Raw genomic sequence first — 22,430 nt, forward strand, 5'->3', positions numbered from 1 at the left:
TAATTAATTAGAAGCTCGAAATATTTTTCGAGCGAAATGGAAAAATATCGATCCACAACTTATATTAAGGTCTACAAATACACGATAATAATTATTAATTCACCTTATTATATTTAAGTGCATTTTTCCAGCATATTTTTACGATTATATGTATGACAAAAATATTCCAATAATTATTAATAATAATTACCTTTAGACAAAATAATATAAAATATTTAGTGTTGCGATAATAATTTAAAGAAGTAATTTGATTTCGGTAATTATATATATATATATATATATATATTATGTACATATATATATATATATATATATATGTACATATATAGATATATATATTATAGTTAAAAATTTGTGGTAGCACAGGGGCGGACAGCAGTATGAAAAATAAAAAGATGAAATAATATAAAGAGGAGAAATTGAGTCTTAATTTTACGAATGAAACGCCATTGTTCCATTTTACACATATTAAAATCATTATACTTCATACGATACGGATAATCCCAAGTAAGAAACTGAGAATGAGAATCTGCAGTCCCTCGGGCAGTATTGGCAGTCTTGTTTTTACAAAGAGTGCGCGAATAAATTACGAGCCTCATTTATTTGCTTAAATAACAAGAACGAGCGACTAGTTATAGCCCCTGACCGAGGCATTTTATCCATCATGCACTTCGAGAAAAGAAGATCTCGATTCTGAAAAGACGGGATAGACAACACTTTTACAAACATCTGTAGAACGACGAGTAGAGAGGACAAGCGCCGGCGAAACAGTATACATCCTCGGATTGGTGCGCAGAAGATCATTGATACAAATCTCGGATCACCGGGCAATTCCAGGTACGATCAGCTGATTATTGCGCTGGAGAAGCGTACCGAGTGATATAAAGTGCGTGTGTCGTCTCTTACTCGCTACTTGTAGCTACTGCACGCCGACTCTAATTTCAGATTTACAACGCGGAAAAATGTGTAACATCGAGATCCAAGATACGAGATCGTGATTCTCCCCGAAGGTAAATTAATACAGTGTTTAATGTTATTTTCTGTCGCGATGAAAGAAGAGCCCTTATTACGCTGAAAACGAATTCTACGAACCTTTGAAATATATATTTCAAATAAAGCTTGGCTAACTATTTTTAACTCGCACGTTTGTTGTTAATTTTGCGCGCCGATAATCAATACATACAAATGCACCCACGCGTTTCAGCAATGTGTGCAAGGATCGAAATTTTTTAAAATTTACTAATCATTTATAAAGATATTCTTGTTGTGATGTTAGATGATTGCAGAAATTAAAGTGCAGAAAAGAGGTACGAGATACGAGTAGATGTGGATGGACCAATTATGCAAACAATTATCGAACTATTCGGAAAATTATTTCGATTTCATATTTAACTGCTATTTTATACGAATCAAAGTCCTTGTAAAATTCATTTCAATATTTAGCAATAAATGAATTTTTTTCCATTTTTCCCTTAATTTAGGCTAATTTCATTGGTTACCCGTGATAATCTGATTATAATTTATTTTACACAATTAGTCATAAATGGCAAAGTTCCAGTACACTATGCTTGCAAAGCACGTAGGTAAATTGTTTAATTAATATGTATTTTGTGCTCATAATATACTTATTGTACGCTTCAATTATGCGAACAATAATATTTTTCAAACCGTTTATATATAATTTTTTCCTAACACGTGTGATAAAGGTTTTGAAAACAACGTTTTGAAAAATCCGATAGAACTGTCAATTATTTTCACGACTATATAATATTTTCAGAAAAGATTTAAAATACATTGGATAATTTATTTTTACATTTTAAGCAACATGTTCAGGTTATAAAGATAAGTACTCGGAAAATTGCATTAAAATTTTAAATTTCATACACCGCATAATCTAAAATTTAATGTTTCACGGTTCAAATTTTGCCAACTTTTTAAATTGTAGTAGTATTATGTAGTAAAAGCAAAAACAAAACAATAAACAAAAAACAATAAACAAAAAACAAAATAAAAACAAAAAAAACAAAACCAAAAGAATGTCTACATTAACGGTGTATGTGAACATAGATTAAAAATAAAAGGAAAAATGTTTTCCATTATGTTAAATCGTCGTATTAATGTAAATGCCGCAATACACGCGCACGAGAAATAAAAATAATATTTTCAATTGACGAGGGTCAGATAAGCTCCATACAGTCCAAAACCAAACATATATTATTGCACGTGAATAGGATTTATAAAAATAACTAAAGTAAAGTGATAAATAAGTTAAGATCAATCATTTTTCTTGAGCATAGCGTTCGTATCTGGAAAAATAATTGGTGATACAGTAAATTTAATTGCATAAGAAATTAATTGAAATATATGAACTTTCAATGCGGTATTTTCAAAATCAGGTCTCGCGATACTTATTTCCGTATAAACTGTGAAATATTCGCGAAAGTTAGTAGGTATTTTTTTTAAAGCAGCCCTTGCCTTTCTATAAGAAAAAGGGTCATTCGCTCAAGCCATAAACCTTTCGCGCCCATTTAAATGAAATCTCGTCATATGGGCCGTGAGTAAAGGATGTGTTGCCTTTGCTCCAAGACTGATATACTCCAACATATTACAATGATTTCGGCCGCTGCACTCGCGGATATGCACATAAACTCGTGCGCCTTTTCCCCCCGCGCAAAGGTGCGAACGGAGAAAGGTGGTACGATAAGAGAAGAAAGAAAAAGGTCACACTTTAGGGGGCCATAAAACATTTGTCTCTACCCTGCTCGCTCTCTTTTTTCCACTCCCGTGCCCACTTGAGGTGGAGTATATTGCATTTTCTCGCTCGCCGCGGGATTTTGAATTGAATTTGAAATCGCGGGGCTTGATTTTACGGGGCGAAACTGTCGTTGCGCATATATATATATATATATATATATATATATATATATAAGCCGCGAATCGGGTGAAACGAGAGCAGCGAAAAGCCGGAAGGGATAAAAAAAAGTCGATTATCGATTTACGCCGGCTTTTCGTTTTGCGATACATGACGCGGGATATGTGTATTACCGGTTCTCACTTTTTAGCAGAAATTCGCATAAGATGATTACTTTGATAATCATAGACTTTGCTTTTGTTTTCAAATTTTAAATGCCTCGGAGATTACGGTTAGCAAACGGTTTATAAGCTATTCGTTATAAATTTATGGATTTTTAAGTATAATGAACGATTTTTCGGCTGTTCTAGCCTGCCTTTGTATGTTTCCGTTTTATATGTAAAGATAGATATTTATATAAAAGTGAAAAAGCAAAAATAATAATTTAGACTTGAAAACATAATTTCTTCTAAATTAATTGCCGATATGGCAAAGCAGTTATTCCGTATAAAAACTTCTAATTAAGCTTATCATCGCATTTAGTCTCTATTTCATAATTATAAAATATTCATACTCAAAGTTATACAATTTTCGTATTCTGAACAATCACACGATATTAATGTTGATTTAAACGAACATATGATAATAAACACAATAACATTTGAACGAATTATTCTGAAATACATTTTTGATCGAGCTATATTGATTAAAAATTAGAGCTACGATTAATTTTTATTACCAACCTAAGGTATAAAATTTTCAAGAATTCCATTAATAATAAATTGTTATTACCTAGTTAATATTGATGGAATGTACTTTTTGAAATTATTGTGCCATTATTTTAATCATTATCCAATTGAAATTGAAAATTCGATAAATGTATTAAAACCTATTATAGTTATTACAATTCAAGTGGGAGCTAATAATTGCTTTTTATATTCTTAAATTGCCCTTTTAGAATCTATTAATTAATTTCTTGATTAAAATAATAACAATGTAATAAACACTTTTGATTTAGCAATAACAGTATTACGACACTTTTGTCATTTTACTGAATACTAATTTTTATAAAAATTCTTTGTACAATAGAGACTCAAATTTTTAACTATTTTTTTTTTTTTTTTTTATGTAATAATTAATATTATCTAACGAAAATTATAAATATGGAAACATGTACAAACGTGCATGCATATCACACACGCGCGCGTTCGCAAGCACACGCACACGGCATACATAGAGTAACGTCACATCCCGCAGTAATTAGCCGAACAGGTATTGATATTTAAGTCAACAAAAAATTTGGCCATTATTACAATAAAATACGTTTTATTAATCCCAAATGTAACTTTTATAATTCGAGTCTCTTGAAACTGTATAAACTGATTAAATATTTGATGATTAAAATGTCAAAAATCAACTGCACAATCACTTAAAAACGTAATAAGTAAATTCTCATTAAATACTCTGTATTAAATTCAACATGATTAATCATTGATTTTAATCATCATACGTTCTCAGTTGAATAATAATTATTAACGCTGTATATCAATATATAATAAATATACTTAATAAACTTTAATAATAATGCATTTGTAATTTATTGTATTTGCGTTTGATTTTGCTATTATTGATAGTCAATTACGTTGATGGAAATCAATGAGAATCAGTTATACAACGCTCCAAATTGAAACTGAAACGCCAATAATGTTAACGTCTTTACGTTTAATATGTATGATTATTTTCTGTCAATTATAATCTTAATATAATTCGTACTAAATTTGTAAAATTTTTAGTAAAATTTACAAAAGGTAATCGATATTAAAATTAAAATTTCTTGAATTCAATTTAAATGTTATGTAATTTCTGTCGATTGATTTTCAACAAAAAAAAAAAAATTAATAATTCGTATTCCTGTTTAACGTTAGTAATACTTAATGTCTAATAAATATTTATATTCTAATTTTATTTTCGCATTCTGTTTTCAATTTCTATATATCTACGCTTCTTTTTGAGAAGACATATTGATGCTTTGAATGCTTTCCTAACCTCGTTCTAGAAGCTATGTAAACGCAAGATTATTTATTTTCTTTTTTGTTGATATATTTAACGACTTACTCTTAAAATAAAATTAATTAATGAATAAGTATATTCTTTTCTTTTCTTTTTTTGGTTAATTTTAATGATATTTACTTAATTGTTAGATAATGATCAGTGACACTTAGCGTTGCGATTGATTGGAACCGATTACGATTATTATATCATACATTTCAGTAATATATTTCAGTTATAATTTCTTGAAACTTTTAATTTAATTAATACATATTTAATTGGAATTTCTTGCTTTCACAAATAATTATATCATTTCCTAAGAAATTCGAGAAAATAAAAATAAATCCGATAATGTGGAACATCCCTTAATATGCTAATGATAGACTGAAATGCAAAAAGATGGGATCCTAAGCTATTAAGGAAAGAATAAAATAAATAAAATAATATATACCTGGTCGTTTTCCTGTTGATCTTGACCGTACGTAGGAGTGTCACCATTTGGGGTTGTCGAAGCAGAGGGTCGCTGGGATGTTGACAAGTTGATTGCACCGTCTCCATCCGTGTCATGATCCATTATGCCATCATCCTAAGGAAAAAGTAAAAATTTTTACATTATTGCACTTACACTGGCCATTCTCCCTCCTATACACACACACGCGCGCACGCACGCACGCACGCATGCACGCACGCACGCACACACGCATATATATATATATATATATATACACATGTTTATAAGCTCATGGAAAATATAAAGCAAAATTAATTCGAATGTCCGACGGGACAGATTAATTGCACTATACGATTGTAGAATGTCGAACAATAGTCAAACCAGAAAAGAATTTTTTTTGAAAACTTCATTAATCTAAAGTCAGTACTGAATTTCATACAACAAAAACTATGTTCATATATATAATTTATTTTAATGGTTTTCTGTCAAATTCGACAACAGTTTTTAACATATTGTTCGGTCTATCGTATAGCAACAAAGGACAAGTAGTGTGCACACAAGAAGTTTCGTATAAATAATATCTATAATCTATTTTGAACATTTTCGATGACTGTACTCTTTATTTATCTAATCTAAATATTTAATAGAAATCATATATATATATATATATATATATATATATATATATATGTATGTATGTATGTATGTATGTATGTATGTATATAAATTGTGTTAACTTGTTGAGGAATTATTAATTATTACATAGCCTTTGAACGTAATTTAACAAATATGTTCTTATAAATAACAATTTATAATAAAAAAAGGTTCACATTATTGTAAATATTAATAAAATGATGTTTAGTTTTTCTGTTTAAATTGATAAAAGTGCTATAATTTTCCGTAATATATTTTCAAACGTTAAAAATGCTTTTTCTATTGTTTATTTAATTTATGGCTTATAATTTTTTTTTTTTGCAAATTATGTTTTGTATTCATAAATTAACTTTTTCGTATTTTCACTGTAACTTAATTATAAATCAATAAAGCATATATTTAACGATAATTGACATATTAAAAAAAAAAAGTTGTCAATTTTCAATATAAATAATAATTTTTTTGAAATTATGCTCATTAATTTAACAACTATAACATTGGATATACGAATTATTATTATTATTTGCATAAACTATAACGAATAGTCTTATTTTGATCATTTACTCGATTAATTTTAACAATACAATGAAGCTTTCATACGACTCTTAAATCTTGTTCGTTCGTTCATACAATTTATAGATATTTTTTTTCGGAAATGCAATTTAAAAGAATAAGAGTAATTGTTGAATAATTTTGTTATTTCATATGAAAGATCGTCAAATTTTTTTCATACATGCTTAACATTGTTGTTCTACCCGTATTGGTAATCACTGGAGGGGCCGGTAATAAATAACTATAAACTAAAAAACAAAAGAAAACTGCAACTTCATAAAGTTGCGTAAATATACTAGCGTTTCTTTCGGAATTTGAGAGACAAATTTCACCTACTTAAAGAAAAAGAACCGGTGGTCATTTCTGGAGATAAAAATGATTCGGCATCATCCAAACCGAAGAAATCAATAAGTGACACAATAATCCAGTATCTTGAAGCACTAATAATCATCGGAATATCACAATAGGGGAAGGCCAGAATGCTCGACAATCAACACTAAATTTTCTCGGCACTGCACCCCATCATATCCAATATACAGTGCGTGATTTAGGAAAATCCCATGATCACAAAACGCCACTTTTCCGCGCGCGCTAAATAACCAGCGACGAACTTGAACCTTGCGCGCGCAACCCGTCTCACGTGATTCGCATGCCCAGCATAAAGGTGCGATTGGGCGCCGGGCAAGGATAAAAAGGCCGGTAGATCCTTTAGCACTCGGCTCCCTTATCGGCGTGAAATCGATGAATTTTTAAGTCGTATCTCTCGCGTACAGCACACGCGGACGCCGCGACGGAGTAACGAGGACTAAGCAACCAAAAGTAGCCGCGCGCTACGAGCCTTACCACCGCCACGAGAAAGAAAGAATCTGCGAGTGAGCGAGCGAGCGAAAGAGAGAGAGAGAGAGAGAGAGAGAGAGAGAGAGAGTGAGCGAGTGAGCGAGCGAATGAGTGAACGAGCAAGCGGGCGAACGGCCGAGCGAGGGAGCGAGCGCGACAGTATGTGTGTTACCCAAGTATAAAGAGGACGAAAGACGGTGGGGCTGTGTTGCTTATTGTGTAAATATAAACAAATATCGTTGAAACCAACCAACAGGCCTGCTTTTAACCTTCCCCTCTCGCTCGCTCGCTCACTCGCTCCTCTCTCTCTCTCTCTCTCTCTCTCTCTCTCTACATACTCTCCCCCCAAGCTCCCCCACCGAACCCCCAGACCATTGCCGTCATCGCCCTGCCCCGTAGCCGCCACCTCCCTCTCTCTTTCTATATATCGTGAGCGCTGGTCCCTTCTTCGTTTCTTTCCAACGAGTGGTTATGTACACATGGCGCACACATATCCAATCGGCCGCGTGCACGTGCACGCTCGCACACGAGCGCTGCCATACACACGTGTACATGCGAGCGCGCCGTTTCAACTCTCATCTTACGTTCCTCTTTTTTATGCTCTTTAGAGGCTCGTCAATGACTGCGAGAGAGCTCCGGTAGTACGCGTAGGAGCTAGTCTCAGTACAAGAATTGCGCCATCTTGGGTTTGCTTTTTCTTCTCGTTGAAAGGATGAAGGTTAAATCCTTTCAGGGGTGCTTATAAGATGCATGTCGTACTTGGAACTCTTTTTCTCAAACCGCTCGGGCTTTCCATTTCGCCAAGTATGCTATTGGATATGGATTTTGTACTTCTGTGCGCTTCGCAAACTCGATAATAGAGATAAGAAATAGTTCTTTGGCTTCCAAAATCTAATGCTGCGGCGTCGCGTGGCACACCGGCCTTTCTCCATTCTTTCTTTTTCTTCAATTTGCCACCTATTCATCCTGCTGTCATTTTATGCACAGCCAATGCCAAACGAGCTACGGCACATATCTTTTAATTTGTGTCTTTGCACTTTGATATTCGTTCATTTTGTGTAACGGGACAGCTGATCGACTATAAGTCAGCAGATGTGACGGGTTCATATTTACGTACGAATACACAAAAACGAGGGGCTGGCAGTTGGGCACGTGATTTCATTACAGGAGAATCATGGTTGTTTTTTTTCATCTTTTTTTTTTTTTTTTTTTTAATAGAATTTTTTCTGAAAAGAAGTTATTGAGATTATGTCTGCCGAAAATACATTTATTTTGTCCCTAACACTTCTTGATAAATGCAATAATTTCTTACGGTAATATATTACACTTTATGTGTATAGTTGAAAAAATTGTAATCATAATTCTGATAGATATTAATCATACGTGTATAGATTAATCCATGATCGCGAACCGATGAGGGCTTTGTATTTTTCGTGTAATTTCAATAATTGTGCAAATAAATATTCTTATTTATACATGCGTGCGCACTCACGAATACACATAAAAGACGAAAAAAAAAAAAAAAAAAAAAAAAAAAAAAAAAAAAAAAAAAAATTTTTTTTTAACACTTATAAGCCATAAGTCCTAAGTAGTTAATCCAAATTTTCTTTCATTATACCATTGTAAGACAAAGTATTCCAAGCAACAAATGCTTTTTTGTTTGTTCTTCAAGATAACAAGAATTTCAATCTATAAATTATTTATTATACCTTTGCAAATATACTATTGAAATTTGAAAAAAAAAAAAAAAAAAAAAAAAAAAAAAAAAAAAGTGATAATAAATGCTAAGTTTTAATGTATAAATTTTATCTTCGAGAGTATCATCATTTTTGTTATCAAGTCACATAGCACGCAATTGGAAAGTACTGAAGATTCTTCGATATATTTCTTATCAAATTGCTCTTTAACACATTAAAGTATTAGTAAGAAATCTTGGAGAAGCTAATTAAATATTTGTAATTTACAATGATTATTGCTATTGGGATGATATAGAGCCTCTTGATACCTAACGACGCAAATCTTAACAAATTTTCCTGCAAAACCTATTATTATAGTTTTCTCTAAATAATCCGCGTTCAAAGTGACCAGTCAGTCATACACGTCTCAATGCCAATGAAATTTCAATATTCGTATTATTACATATATATTATTACATATATATATATATATATATATATACATATGTATATGCATATATATATATACATATATATATATATATATATATATATATATATATATCTATATTATTCGTAATCGCGTGCTCTCCGTATCTCTCCAATGTATCTCTCGACTTCTCTTAGTAAATCTCTTGCGCAAAATCATATGTAATGTAGGGAGGAGGCTTGTGTGCATTCGGTGTGTCTAAGATGCTGTTGGTTGTCGAATTGAGATTAAGCAGGCAGTATCACTGGGCTTACCAAGAAAACTTTACCGTTTAGCGAAACAACTCGGCCGTATATATTTGTACAAAAATCAATAGTGAAAACACTGTCGGAGGAGCTGAAATTTTTTAGCTAAACGAGGAGGGGCGGAGAATAATAACACACGGGAGGACTTTCGTGGAACGTTCGATCGGCGAGGGACGGAACTTCTCGAGATGTTATTTTCTAATGCACGGAATATACACGTTGTTTATCCATGAAAAGGGGTTATTTATATCCTTGTAAGGAGCGCGAGGCTATTCCAAATAAAACCCTATTGTATTATTTTCAGCTACTCCGAGCTTTCCAAACGGTGCTGATCACTCTACATTGCTTCATTAAGGTAATCGACTATTATTAATAATTTAATTCGACGCTATTAATTATTCCACGCTCTATGTTTAATATTAATTTTATCTTCTACTATTGCTGGCTACTTTCGAGTGCTCAGCATTCTTAATACTTCATGATGTTTGTACTTTTAGCGACGCAACTTGAGCGATAAATATACTTATGAATTTATCCATCAATCAAAATAATTATTAAACTAATTTCTCTTTTATTTCATATATTGTTTTGTTTGGATTTGTTTTTTGTTTTTTTTTTGTTTTTTTGTTTTTGTTTGTTTTTGTTTTGCTTAATGTTTTATTTTGTTTGGATCTGTCTTCGTATTCAAAATTAGCAGGAAGCAGCGGCAAAACTTAGAAATTTATTCAAATTTATATAATGTGTCGTGTCAGGATGAGATTGATTTGCTAGTGCCTGTCAGTCGATTAAAATTTGTAATTAATACAATTAATATAAATAAAAGCAGCGCGTATACCAGACAATTGTTAATATATATAATCGTTCAATCATCGAGTAGTTATTGCATTTATACAAACGTAATTATTTAGATCAAACATAACATCGTATCTTTCACTTTGTCCATAGAAAACCAGAATATAATGTTAATATGAACAATAGTTATAGCGTATTGAAATATTTCGTATAGAATATTTATTAAACAAATGCTTGGAAGTCTTTTACCAATTAATGCACGTAGAACCATTAGGATAAAGTCAATTTTCTGTGTTACTAAATTTACAGTCCAATCAATGTTTCTAACCGCAAATGTTATATAAGGTTTGCATCTTTTTTTTTTTTTTTTTTTCAATTTATACAGAACAAAGCATTGAGTATGGCTTCATAAGAGTGATGTGCTTAAATCTAAACCACAATAAACTGTACAGATGCACATGAAGTAGAATCAGTCGAAGCGAAATAAAATTTCGTTCGTATCCCACGAAAAAGGTGCCGGTGAGAGTATATTCAGTCATATGTGGAGAAACGCTCTCTTTCTCGCCCTCCATTTCTTTCTCGTGAAGAGATCAACAACAAATAAAGAGGCCTAGAAAACGTTTGCCGAGAGGCGTATACAACGCGGCATAATATTCTCTCCGATCTTTTCGTCATACAATGTATAGGGACGAACGGAAAAAGAGTATACATGCGTATGTAGAAGAGAGCGAGAGTGAGTAAGCAAGCGGTAAGAGTGCGGCGAGAAAGGAGGGTGGTAGGAAGCAGCTTAGCGCGCGGTCCTATGACAACAACCAGAGAGAAGGAGAGAGAGAGAGAGAGAGAGAGAGAGAGAGAGACAGAGAGACAGAGATGTGGTATTGGAGCGGACAAACTGTTCGCAGCCGTCCGGCCCTCACGCATATGTACTAAATATGTATTTATTAAACAAACAACAGCCCATCAAAGAACCAATGCTTTCTGTCTTTCTTTCCGGGTCTCATTTTCTCTCTTTCTCGCTCGTCGCCCGGTATGATCTAACTCTCCCTCTTTGCCTTTTCCTTTTTTTTTCTTTGGAATTCCCGTTCCGCTCTTAACAATGAAGATTGCTCGAATAACGTAAATTTGGTATTTAAATTAATGTTAATATTACTTTTTATCTGAATGTTAATTGTAACATTTTTTTTTTTTTTTTTGAAGTAAACACATGTTATGACAACAGAAATTAATATAATAATATATTTACATATAAAATTAATAATTTCACAAAGTCTTACTTGTAAATTTGCATCTAAATTTGAATAAATTTTTGGAAATAATGAAAAGAAATGTATCGATGCAAACTCAGTATGAATAATAAAATCGAAATATTGTAAAGATATTCTAAACTCTGACAGTCTGTTTAAATTTTCTAATATTCTATAATCCGTACAATTGTATCAGTGCAGGCAGAACAATATTGATAAAATCTAGCGTATATAAAATGAAATTATTTCTACATATGATTTAACACTAATTACAACGGTTTATTATTATTAACCAATTAATTGTTGTATTAATCAATTGATACTCGATCGTTGATAATTACCTTGAAACGCCTATTACAAGAATATTAATAATGCTATTGATAATACCAAGTCAAATAAATGAATATTATAATGAATAAGCCAAATAGTGAATCACCACTTTGAGATATTGTGATTAAAAAATTAATTCTCGCATATAATTCAACATATAAAATATATGAACTATTAAAAAGAAAAAGAAAAAGAAATAATTAAATAAACAAAGGCCAAGGTAATGATTATACAAGAAGCTATAATGTAATTTTTCATAATGTATTTAAGCCTTCGTAGTAAAAATATAGATAATAATCGAATAAATTATTTAACGAAACGCATTGTATGTTTTTATACGGAAAAATACTGATGACATAAATCAATCGAACTCATTAGGAGCGCATTAGGCGACGACAACCACTTGACGCGCATTGAGGGCAAAGAATCAAAATCAAATTTATAGAAATGAACCCATGTACTGCCTGCCTCCCCATATTTCTTAACGCACCGAAGGATAAAGCGACACGTCGAAAATCACCGTCTGAGTCCAGTTTGTGCATTCGAGCAACAAACGCGAGGTATAATAAAGCAATGCAGAGAAGAATGTCCGGCTGCGTAGTGGAGGTAATCGCGCGTAAGGAGCTTAAGGCTGCAACAATTAGTCACAAAGAAAAACGCCCATTGAGTTCCTTCAAGAGGCGCTACTGCACTTCTCCTTTTTCACTACCACTCGTTGCATTGGCGGCTGGCCCGCGTATTTTCTCATGCTGGCAACCCGAAATAAAAGAGGAAGGAGATTGAGCAAGTGCGGGACGACCGAGGGCAGGGGAAAACGCATGTATACACGAACGTAAACGCGTGTACGCGCACAAAACTCCCCACTGACATTCCCTAGTTATTATGCGGCGCTAAGAGATACGAGTATAAATGCGTTGAGCGAGCAATAAAAATATAGGAATATATTAACTTAACTTCTTTCCGTGCGGAAACTTTTCATTTAACACTGGATAAATAAAGCTCTTCAACGGTCAATTCCATATAATGGATTTAGCAATTCCGCTTTCGTTCCATTTCAATGACATTATCAATCAGCCAAGGCAAATTCTATCTAATAATTATATAATTTTAAGAATTATTTTCATATGTGCTGCGTTATTATGAATAGACGGGGATAAATGATTTATTTGCTCTTTGGGCTAGAATTTTCCTGAAGTAAGACTGCAGAATTGAAAAAAGTAATTATAAGGAATTTTGATTATAAAGTATGATGGGGGAAAAAAGTTAATTATTTATGACCACTTTTCGAACCATGATTATACGAAAAAATAAAAAAAAAAAAAGAAAAAGTTTTAAATTACATTAAATCTTTAGTAAATTAAAAGAATAAAAATATTCTTGTAAATGTTAGTGTAGCCGATTTCATATTTCGTTGCGCAATAATAAGCTACCGATCATTAGAAATAAAAGAACTACTTTGCATAATAATATAGAATTTTATCATTTATTCATTATAAATATTTTTAAATATATGAATTTCGGATCAAGAAATTCAATTATTACATAAACTCATTAGATAAAAAAAAAATTCAAAAAGTCTAACAAGTAATTAAAAAATTTACATCATGTTTCTTTACCATATTTTTCAAATTGTCAATTGTAATTATAATATGAGAAGCGAATTAGTTAATCGTAAATATTCCGAAATTATGCAAATTTCGTTGTAGCGTTTAAAAATATATTTTACATACTTATATTAATAAAAGATACGATAACATCAAATGCTCATGTAAAATCAGATTAGACGTTTTACTTGATAACACATATATATATATATATATTAAAAAATTAAATAAACCTGAGATATATTTCTAAAAAAATCGCTCTAATTTTCTAAAATAATTGTTCCCATCCTATGACTTTATACTTAAAAAAAAAAAAAAAAAAAAAAAAAAAAAAAAAAACACACACACACACACACACACAAAATTAATAAATGGCAGCTGTAGTTCATCGTTAGCCATTAATATAGTGCTTACAGATTGAAAAAAGACAAATAATCATCCGTTATTGCAGATCGATGAATTATATAGTCGCATATATGTATTTTAAGTAAGTGTAAGTCTAATTGAATTCACGGCAACGCATGAAAATTGACGATAACGGTGGCTTCTATGCGCCCGAGGGAAGAAAAAAACACGAGAAAGTGTTTTCACACGTGGAAGCAATTGTATATTACACAACTCGTCGCCCCAACGAGGACAATACTACCCGGGGCTAATTTACCGAGTACAACAATAACATTGACAATACTAAAGCACTAAGCCTCACAGTACAGTGTTTGAAAAACGATAGTGCCTACACGGCTGACGCATCAAACTGAGAAAAAGAGATGAATTTTAGGTAAGAAAAAATGACACTTTATGTACTGCGTACGTATTCGTGAGTATTTACGTGCTTATAATTTAACAGAATCAGCATAGGACATTGTAATCGAGGTCGGAATACGTCGGCGTAAGGGGAAAAAAGGATTCTGACCGGGACCTCGGCAACGTAAGAAGAGATAATATTACATGTCATATGAAAAGGGTAAACGTTTTTCCTCCCTCTTTATAATATCAGTGCCCAGCCGTGCTCCTTGTCTTTTCTGGCGTGGTGCCGGCAGCCCCTCTAAATAATAAACGAAAGGATTTAAGCTCGTTGTCGCCGTACACACACACACACACACACACACACACGCGCGCGCGCGCGCGCGTAAAAATACTTGAATCTCAGAAATTAGCGGACAGACGGAGTGGGCGGTGGATTGGTGCGGCGATTGGTTGGCAAGAGGGACGAGTGGGCGGCGGTAAAGCGAGAGGGATGGGAAGAGGTGGTCGGGGGGGGGGGGAAGGAGTTCCTGTTCTCAAACTGCGGCAACTGGCAGTCGGGGAAAAAAGGGGTATACTGCCTCTAAAAGGGTTGAATTAATGTCGCGATAAATATATGATTTAAGGTGGGAGCCGAGTACTACGGGCTAATTTTTTATCTGAGAAACCGGGACTCGCTATCCTCCGTGGTGTTAAAGAGGAAAATGCGTGGGTGTCGAGAAGCGACGACGGATGGACGGGAAAAAAAAGGTGGTTGGACGACGGTATTCAAGGATTTGTTTTTTAATAAGATCGGATATCTCGCATTCCTTTAGTAGTTCTAATATGTGTTAATGAGAGGTTGTGGTGACATATATTATCCAAGCAATTGTACGTAAAATAATTGTGAAATTTTTTATGCGCTCGTTCTATTGATATATTAATTATTAATTCCTCGATTATTATTACCTGCTACGTGAATTATTATGTTATTAGGAAGAAAAGCAGAAATTAAAAGAAAAAAAATAGAGGTGGAGTCTGTAGTATCAAATACTTTTTGATAAGACTTATTCACGATAATATTGATATAAGTATTGAATGTGTAGAGAAACGGCCATTAGATGTAATGATTAGTTATTGCATATATGAGTTTCGGCAAATAAATGGTATTTTAAAAAATTCATAAAAATTGTCAATATTTTAAATTCTTTGAAATATGAGACATCCAAAATTGTATATGAAAAACAGAAAAGAATTATTGTTTGGAAAAGTAAAGAAAAATATTTTATTTGAAAGTATTGCGATTTGAGAAGACAATTTTTAAAGTGTTGTTTTAGGGGAAAAAAAAAAAAAAAAAAAATTTCCCAATACCTTAAATATTGTAAGAAAACTATTACGACACAGTTAAACAATTACGAGCAAATGAGATTTTATCATTATATGATTATTATAAATAATTAGAATGTATTATTAAACGTTCGAAATAAAGATGTGATTGAAAAAAGATCAGAATTTCCGTAAACCGACTGAAACTCCAAAATTAACCAGCTTAAAAGCAGTCGAAGAAATCACAATTAAACGGCAAATCGTTATTTACTCAATTCGCACCGTCCGCGACAAATGGCAAAAGCAAAGGCTCGTCGTCGTGCTTTTAGCTTGTGTCGCGCTGTTATTGCAACACTTAGCCAGTGGATGAAAAAGAAAGAGTCGTGAGTGAAAAAAAGAAAAAAGAAAAAAAAAAACGAAATGAAAGCGTACGGAGGGAGAGAAAGTAGCGCTAGTCGTTGGACGCGAGTGAGCGAAAAGTATTTGAAAAAAGGCGCGCGTCGACCCGAATTTTCAGTGGCAGTAAATTACGCGCGAGCCCAGCGCATTTAGGGAAAGGAGGAAGAGAAAAAAGAAAAGTCGAGGCCGGACTCGCTGCCACCGCAACTTCTCGTTTACTTCCTGCCTTTCCACTCTTTTCCACTCGTTATATATCATTTTTTCTTACTCGGATTTTCTATCGTTTCTTTTTTGAGAAACTGCTAGATTAGATGCACTTGCAAATTTTCTGATGCTTTCGTAGAATGGCGAAAAAATTTATTTTTCCTACTTTTCAAACGTCGTTGGCAAAGTTTTTGAAATATCAAACCAAGCTTTTAAATTACGACTATAAATATTATTATTAATAGTGCTGAAAATTTAAGCTACTTATAAGTCATCTAATTTTATGTTTATTTCATACTTTTACACAGTCAATTCGATCGTTGAACATTCATTGATATACTTTTAAATGAGTAAGATAGGCTTGAAAAATTATTACAAAAATATTTCAAGACTATTTGGTGTGATCGGGCTTACTAGAATATAAAAAATCACGGCGATAATGAAAGTTCTCACAATTACCAATTCTCGCGATATGTATCGCATTTAATAAATTTATTATTTTATTCGAAATTGTTTATACGCTTGTATTAAGTCGCGGCCCGATGTATGTTTATAGTGAAAAAGAATTTTAACAAGCCAGGTTTGATTGTGCCGAGTATTTTATAATTTAACAATGGGCAACACTTTCTCACTGTGCAATTCATTATTTATAAGAGTGTTGTATAAATAACGATGTACATGTAAGTTACATCAAATCTCAGGGACGTGCGTTAAGTTAATAAACCACAAAGTTAATACAAAATTATTATAAACGAAATTTTGTCTGTGTTAATAATTAATCGAATTATCGCGCAGTTCGATGCAGATTGTAAAATATTGTACTCGTAAGATTGTTTAAAAGCGAAAGACAAAAAATATTTTCACATATACGCTCATTTTAACGGCTGACGTAATTTTCATCGAATACACGATCGCGTTAAAGGAAATAACACTTTATTCAGATTTCGTTCACTAAAGCACCGAAGACGACACCACTCGTGCAAGATATATTAAACTACATCGTGTAAATCAAACGCACACATATTCTATTTATATAACATAGAGAGATCTCAAATATACGTACGTTTCTATTTCTAACGCACGTGACGAATGGTGCTTTTCTTCTAATTCATTAACATTTATAAACTATATTTAAATATGCAATAAATGAATGTATTGCAATTATGATATAAAATATCATAGCACTTGTACAAAATTTAGCCAACTCAATATGATTTTCACGTACATCTCTAAACTAAGCTTATTCTTGCCTATTTTCTGCTTTAATAGTATTGATTAGTTAGAAGATGAAGCAGCAGAATAAGAAGAAGATGATGATGATGAGGATGATGAGAAAGAAGAAGAAGAAGAAGAAGAAGAAGCAGAAGAAGAAAAAAGTCTGTTTAAGTGTTTAAACGTTTACATAATTGGTAAGCCGAGTTGTATCTTGTAAGTATTATTCTTCATTTTCTAGCTTTCGAATTTATCATAATATTTAATTTATCATAATTTATCTCTCATACTTCATCAATAAATAAATTAATGCATTATAAAATATATTTGAATTCGTGCGAATTTTTCATTTATTCAAACCTTACATCATTTTATTATCGACGACGTTTATCTAATGAGCATCCAAGCACCGGAGACGTTGTTCTTAAAGCTCGACGTACTTAAGGCTCGGCGTATGTAAATGATTGTTTTTCACAAGTATTCGTGCTTCACTCGTCGATTCCGAAAAAAAATATCCACGCCCAATTCTAACATCACTCGTTTTTCCTTAATAATTAAGTCCTGGCTGCGAATTTACCAGCATCCGTGCCAACAACGCGGATTCGCCGGTCCGACGATAACCCAACACGAGCATAACACGTAGGAAATAATGGAAGCCAAAATAGGAACAGGCCGACCTCCTCCATATTCTTCCAATTACCGTCGGGACAGATCGGCACGTCAGCTAAAGGAGTCCCGGTTGTATCAGCAAGGGGCGCGAACGTGATGGCCACAAGCGTCTCTTTAGTTCCTGTTGACGACGTCTTTGTTGCCACGATTATCACCCGTCTCGACGTCTTCGCCCGATCTGTTTGCACTGCGGCTAAAGTAACTTCGGCCCGATACACTTAGTTACTACTTAGTATAAGATTGATCGTGGGTGCCCGCGCGCGTGTGTGCTTGTGCATGCGTATGCGTGCGTGCGGACAAGCGAATATTCAGACTGCATAAAGCTTAATAGTTATAGCACGAGCGCGATTAATATTAAGATACTTCATATTATTAGGTATTTCGGTATTTTAGATACGGCAGGGCGAATTTTTATGAATTTTGAGATTTTTGTCTCGGGTTAAAATAGGTCATTACTTGTTAAATATTACCTTAGACTTTACTTGTATTTTTTTGTCTCTGATTTTTAAAAGAGGAGAATAAAAGTTTTAAATTTGTTTATTTTCACTAGCTTATGTAAGAATGACATTGCAGAAAAACGTTGAATCCAACAAACACATGAAATTTTAAATAAGGTACCTATGAATAAAGAGAATAAAAAGTTTCGCTCCACTTGTTTAAAATTATGAGCGCAAATAAAATTTTTGTAACTTAAAAAATAAATTTCAAGATACGACTATTTCAATATTTAACATCAAATGACAATTATCTAGTGACTTGGTTATAAAATTATTTTTATCAATTTATCTCGAAAAATAATTATTTAAAATTTTTTATACCTTTTTCTGTGTTTTCGCTCTTGTCCTCTTCCCCTCACCTCCCTCTTGCCACCCATCACGCCGAGCTTTTCGCCTCAACATTAACGCTCAACATTAGGCGATCGGTTTAATATAAAAATCCAATGTCTTATTTATTTAAATGCTCAAAGTGGACGTAAGGGACTAGCGAAGAAAATCTCTTATACGTAGTGGAATGGCAAACTCTTTTTTAATAGTGGAAGCGGTCGATCGTATTATTTATTACTTAAGCCACAACTTAAGACGAATACAACAAGAATAAGAATTACAGTGACAATTTTTATACAATAAATGCAATAGTACTACTTTACAGTTGGAAAATTGGAAGTGTAAATTTCTCACCGAGCAACGAGACGTTTCAGGACTTATAAAACATTTTACATGAGTAAAATGCACGATTAAATATTTTTTTTTTTTATATCTAAGTAGTCACAAGAAATTATTTAGTTTATCTAGAAATATACAGCTTATTGGTTTGTATAGCTGATGGAGAAAATTAGATACAATTTTATCGTAGTATTTACCGAGATTTACATCTTAAAATTTTTAAAGTTTACGTTAGCTGTTTTTATAATTATTCAGATTATCTTCTTATCTCTAGTGTTCAAAATTTTTATTTAATATTATATCAAAACACTTAATTCCATTCTATTATGAAACGCGTGATCGTTTATTATTTTCTTAAATAAGTGTATTAAAAAAAAAAAAAAAAAAAAAAAAAAAAAAATATTTCAATCTCAACAGAAGGATATATATAATGTGGAGTAATATCAAGGGAGATTTCTTTTCTAATATAGTGGGATTACGCGACTGTTTATTTAGACTATGCCAACTGTAATGAACATTTCCTTCATTGGTATCAAACATTAACAATATTATATCTCGTTTGTAATGTAATAATCGTAACAATTGCTTAAATACTGATACATCGTATGCTGCAATGAGCTCTATAATACTTGATTATCCCAAAGTCTCATGCAAATTTAGGAAATAAATGTTTTGTTTTGTTTGGTTTTTTTTTTTTTTTTTTTCAAATTTCAAACTATTAGTTAAATTTATTAGTAGTTGAGAGGGGATAGGCATGGCTTAGAAAATTGTATAGAATTTGCCAAGGAATACTTAAATAACTACGCGATTCATCTTTAATAAATCTTCCGGTTATGGGATAATTCGTGCAACGTAACTGAGCCGTAAACATACGCCAACGCACGGGTAAATACACATACGACGGGCACGTACGCGTAAGATGCATACACACATTGAATGAGAGAAAAGGACGTAGAAGGCGGCAAAAAGGAGTGACACGTGCGCGCATTCTGAGCTGCACCGTCGGCACTTTTCGGATTAACCGTCCTAGACATTAGAATACGGAACTGATATATTACGGGGATACCACGACGGTGGTCGTTCTACCCTCACTCCCCATTGTGCGCGCGAAGAAAAGTGAGCGAGATAGACGACGGTTCGGTCGCGAAGCCACAGCCGCTGCGGTGGACCTTTAAACATGACTGGCTGCTGTTCGCATCTTTCATCGCGTTATCCCCGGCCTCGTAAAACACTTGCAGTCCTTTTGTTAGCGGGAATACGACAAAGCGGCCTTCCCCTTACCTCGTGCTCCACTCTTCCAATCGTATGATCTTCTATGGATGCACAATTACATAGAGTGGATGATTTTAAATCGCTAGGTGACGCTATTTGACTATCGCCACGGCTACACATGCTTGCTTGCTTACCTCTGCTAATGAAATTATACAATGCAACGAATTTTGCAAAATTATCATGTCGCTTTAGCATCATCGGCCTAGTCGTGTGGATATCTTTGCATTTATAATTGATAAATCGCAAGTAGAAATTGCACCAGTAATAATTGTAGGCAAATAAGGCCCTGAACATTTACGCTCCAGCAATACATATTGGCTCGTAATTTTGTAATAATTCAATTGTTATTACAATATCTTCTTTACGTCGACAATTAGCTATCTAAAATGTAACGGAAATCCATTGAAAAAATTTTCGACGTCTATGGTAAAAGAAATTTATTCTCAAACTACACCAACAGCACATAAACTCCTGCTATATTAGTCTGTAAATTAAATCTAATAGTGATTGTAATTTACATTTTGACTTTAAGTGTACACGCAACAATAATTACTTTTCCATATTTAAGGTGATGCACTTTTTGTTGGATTATTTCAGGATAAATTATTTCACTCGTTGAGATAAAACATTCACTATTGATTCTAGGATCGATATGAAAATTTCTTAAAATTTTTACAAACGAGCTTTACTTATTATTCTTATAGATAAATAAATTTAACGTATAATCAATACATTAAACAAAAAAACAATGTTAATAAATGTAAAGTGATTTATAAATAAATATAATATAATGATGGTATTATTATTGCAAGTAATACTCGCGTTTATAACCATAATAATAAAATCATTGTATTCGAACATCAAGATGCTTCGTTCGCATTAAATTTTTTTTTTTTTTTTTTTTTTTTTTTTTTTAATTTTTCTTGAGAGCTATTTCAGTAAATGCTTTCATTAAGCATCTTATTTCGTGAATATCGATGAAAAACTTTTGGCTAACATTGTAGGTATATATTATTTTAGGGCAAATAAGGGACAAGAGAGGTGAATAAGCACTCTTCCGTTCGTTAAAAAGGGAGAAGAAGAAAGAAAAAGAAATCCGTATAAGGCTAATACTCTCTAGCTGTCATTAACATCGGCAGAGAGTGTCGATGTCGCATTATGTTAGTATCTTTATGAATAAAAGGTGGAACGCGAATTTATTGGGTTTTAACGTAGTTTTTACGAGTTAATTATGATTTTTTTAGGGATAAGGGGGCTCAGAAGTAAAAAAAAAAAAAAAACAAATAAACAGTTAAATACGGAAAATTTATTTTTATTAACAGTTGAATGTAAATCTCTTCATTTTTTTTTTCTTTTTTTATAAATTTCAATAAGTTCTAATATACTTGCTTGTTTAACCGTTTTAAAGTGTTTTTTTTTTTTTTTTTTTTTTTTTTTTAAAAAAAAGAAAAAAAGTTCTAATATACTTGCTTGTTTAACCGTTTTAAAGTGTTTTTTTTTTTTTTTTTTTTTTTTTATAAGTAAAGGAAAAGTTGAATGAACAATGTTTTACTATTTCATCAGACTTATTAACGATTCGGGCTTTTCCTCATATTATAATTGATAAACAAATTTTCTTAGTTTGCCCCCCCCGAAATGATGAGTAAGAGTAGACGAGCATCCACGCAAGTAAATTTAAATAAAGCTG

At 32.6% G+C, this 22,430-nt stretch overlaps 1 protein-coding gene across 1 annotated transcript in view; it reads right to left on the reverse strand.

Annotated features, from left to right (window-relative positions):
- The window catches only part of FoxP (forkhead box transcription factor P), a 375,202-nt gene that overhangs the window by 132,709 nt on the left and 220,063 nt on the right, over positions 1–22,430 (reverse strand). Inside the window, exon 3 of the mRNA XM_011506577.1 lies at positions 5,352–5,486. Within this exon, the coding sequence (XP_011504879.1) occupies positions 5,352–5,486 (135 nt within the window). The remainder of the gene's footprint in view (positions 1–5,351; positions 5,487–22,430) is intronic.

The sequence above is a fragment of the Ceratosolen solmsi genome, unplaced genomic scaffold (assembly GCF_000503995.2).
Source record: "Ceratosolen solmsi marchali unplaced genomic scaffold, CerSol_1.0 scaffold6, whole genome shotgun sequence".
In the NCBI taxonomy this organism is placed as follows: Eukaryota; Metazoa; Arthropoda; class Insecta; order Hymenoptera; family Agaonidae; genus Ceratosolen; species Ceratosolen solmsi.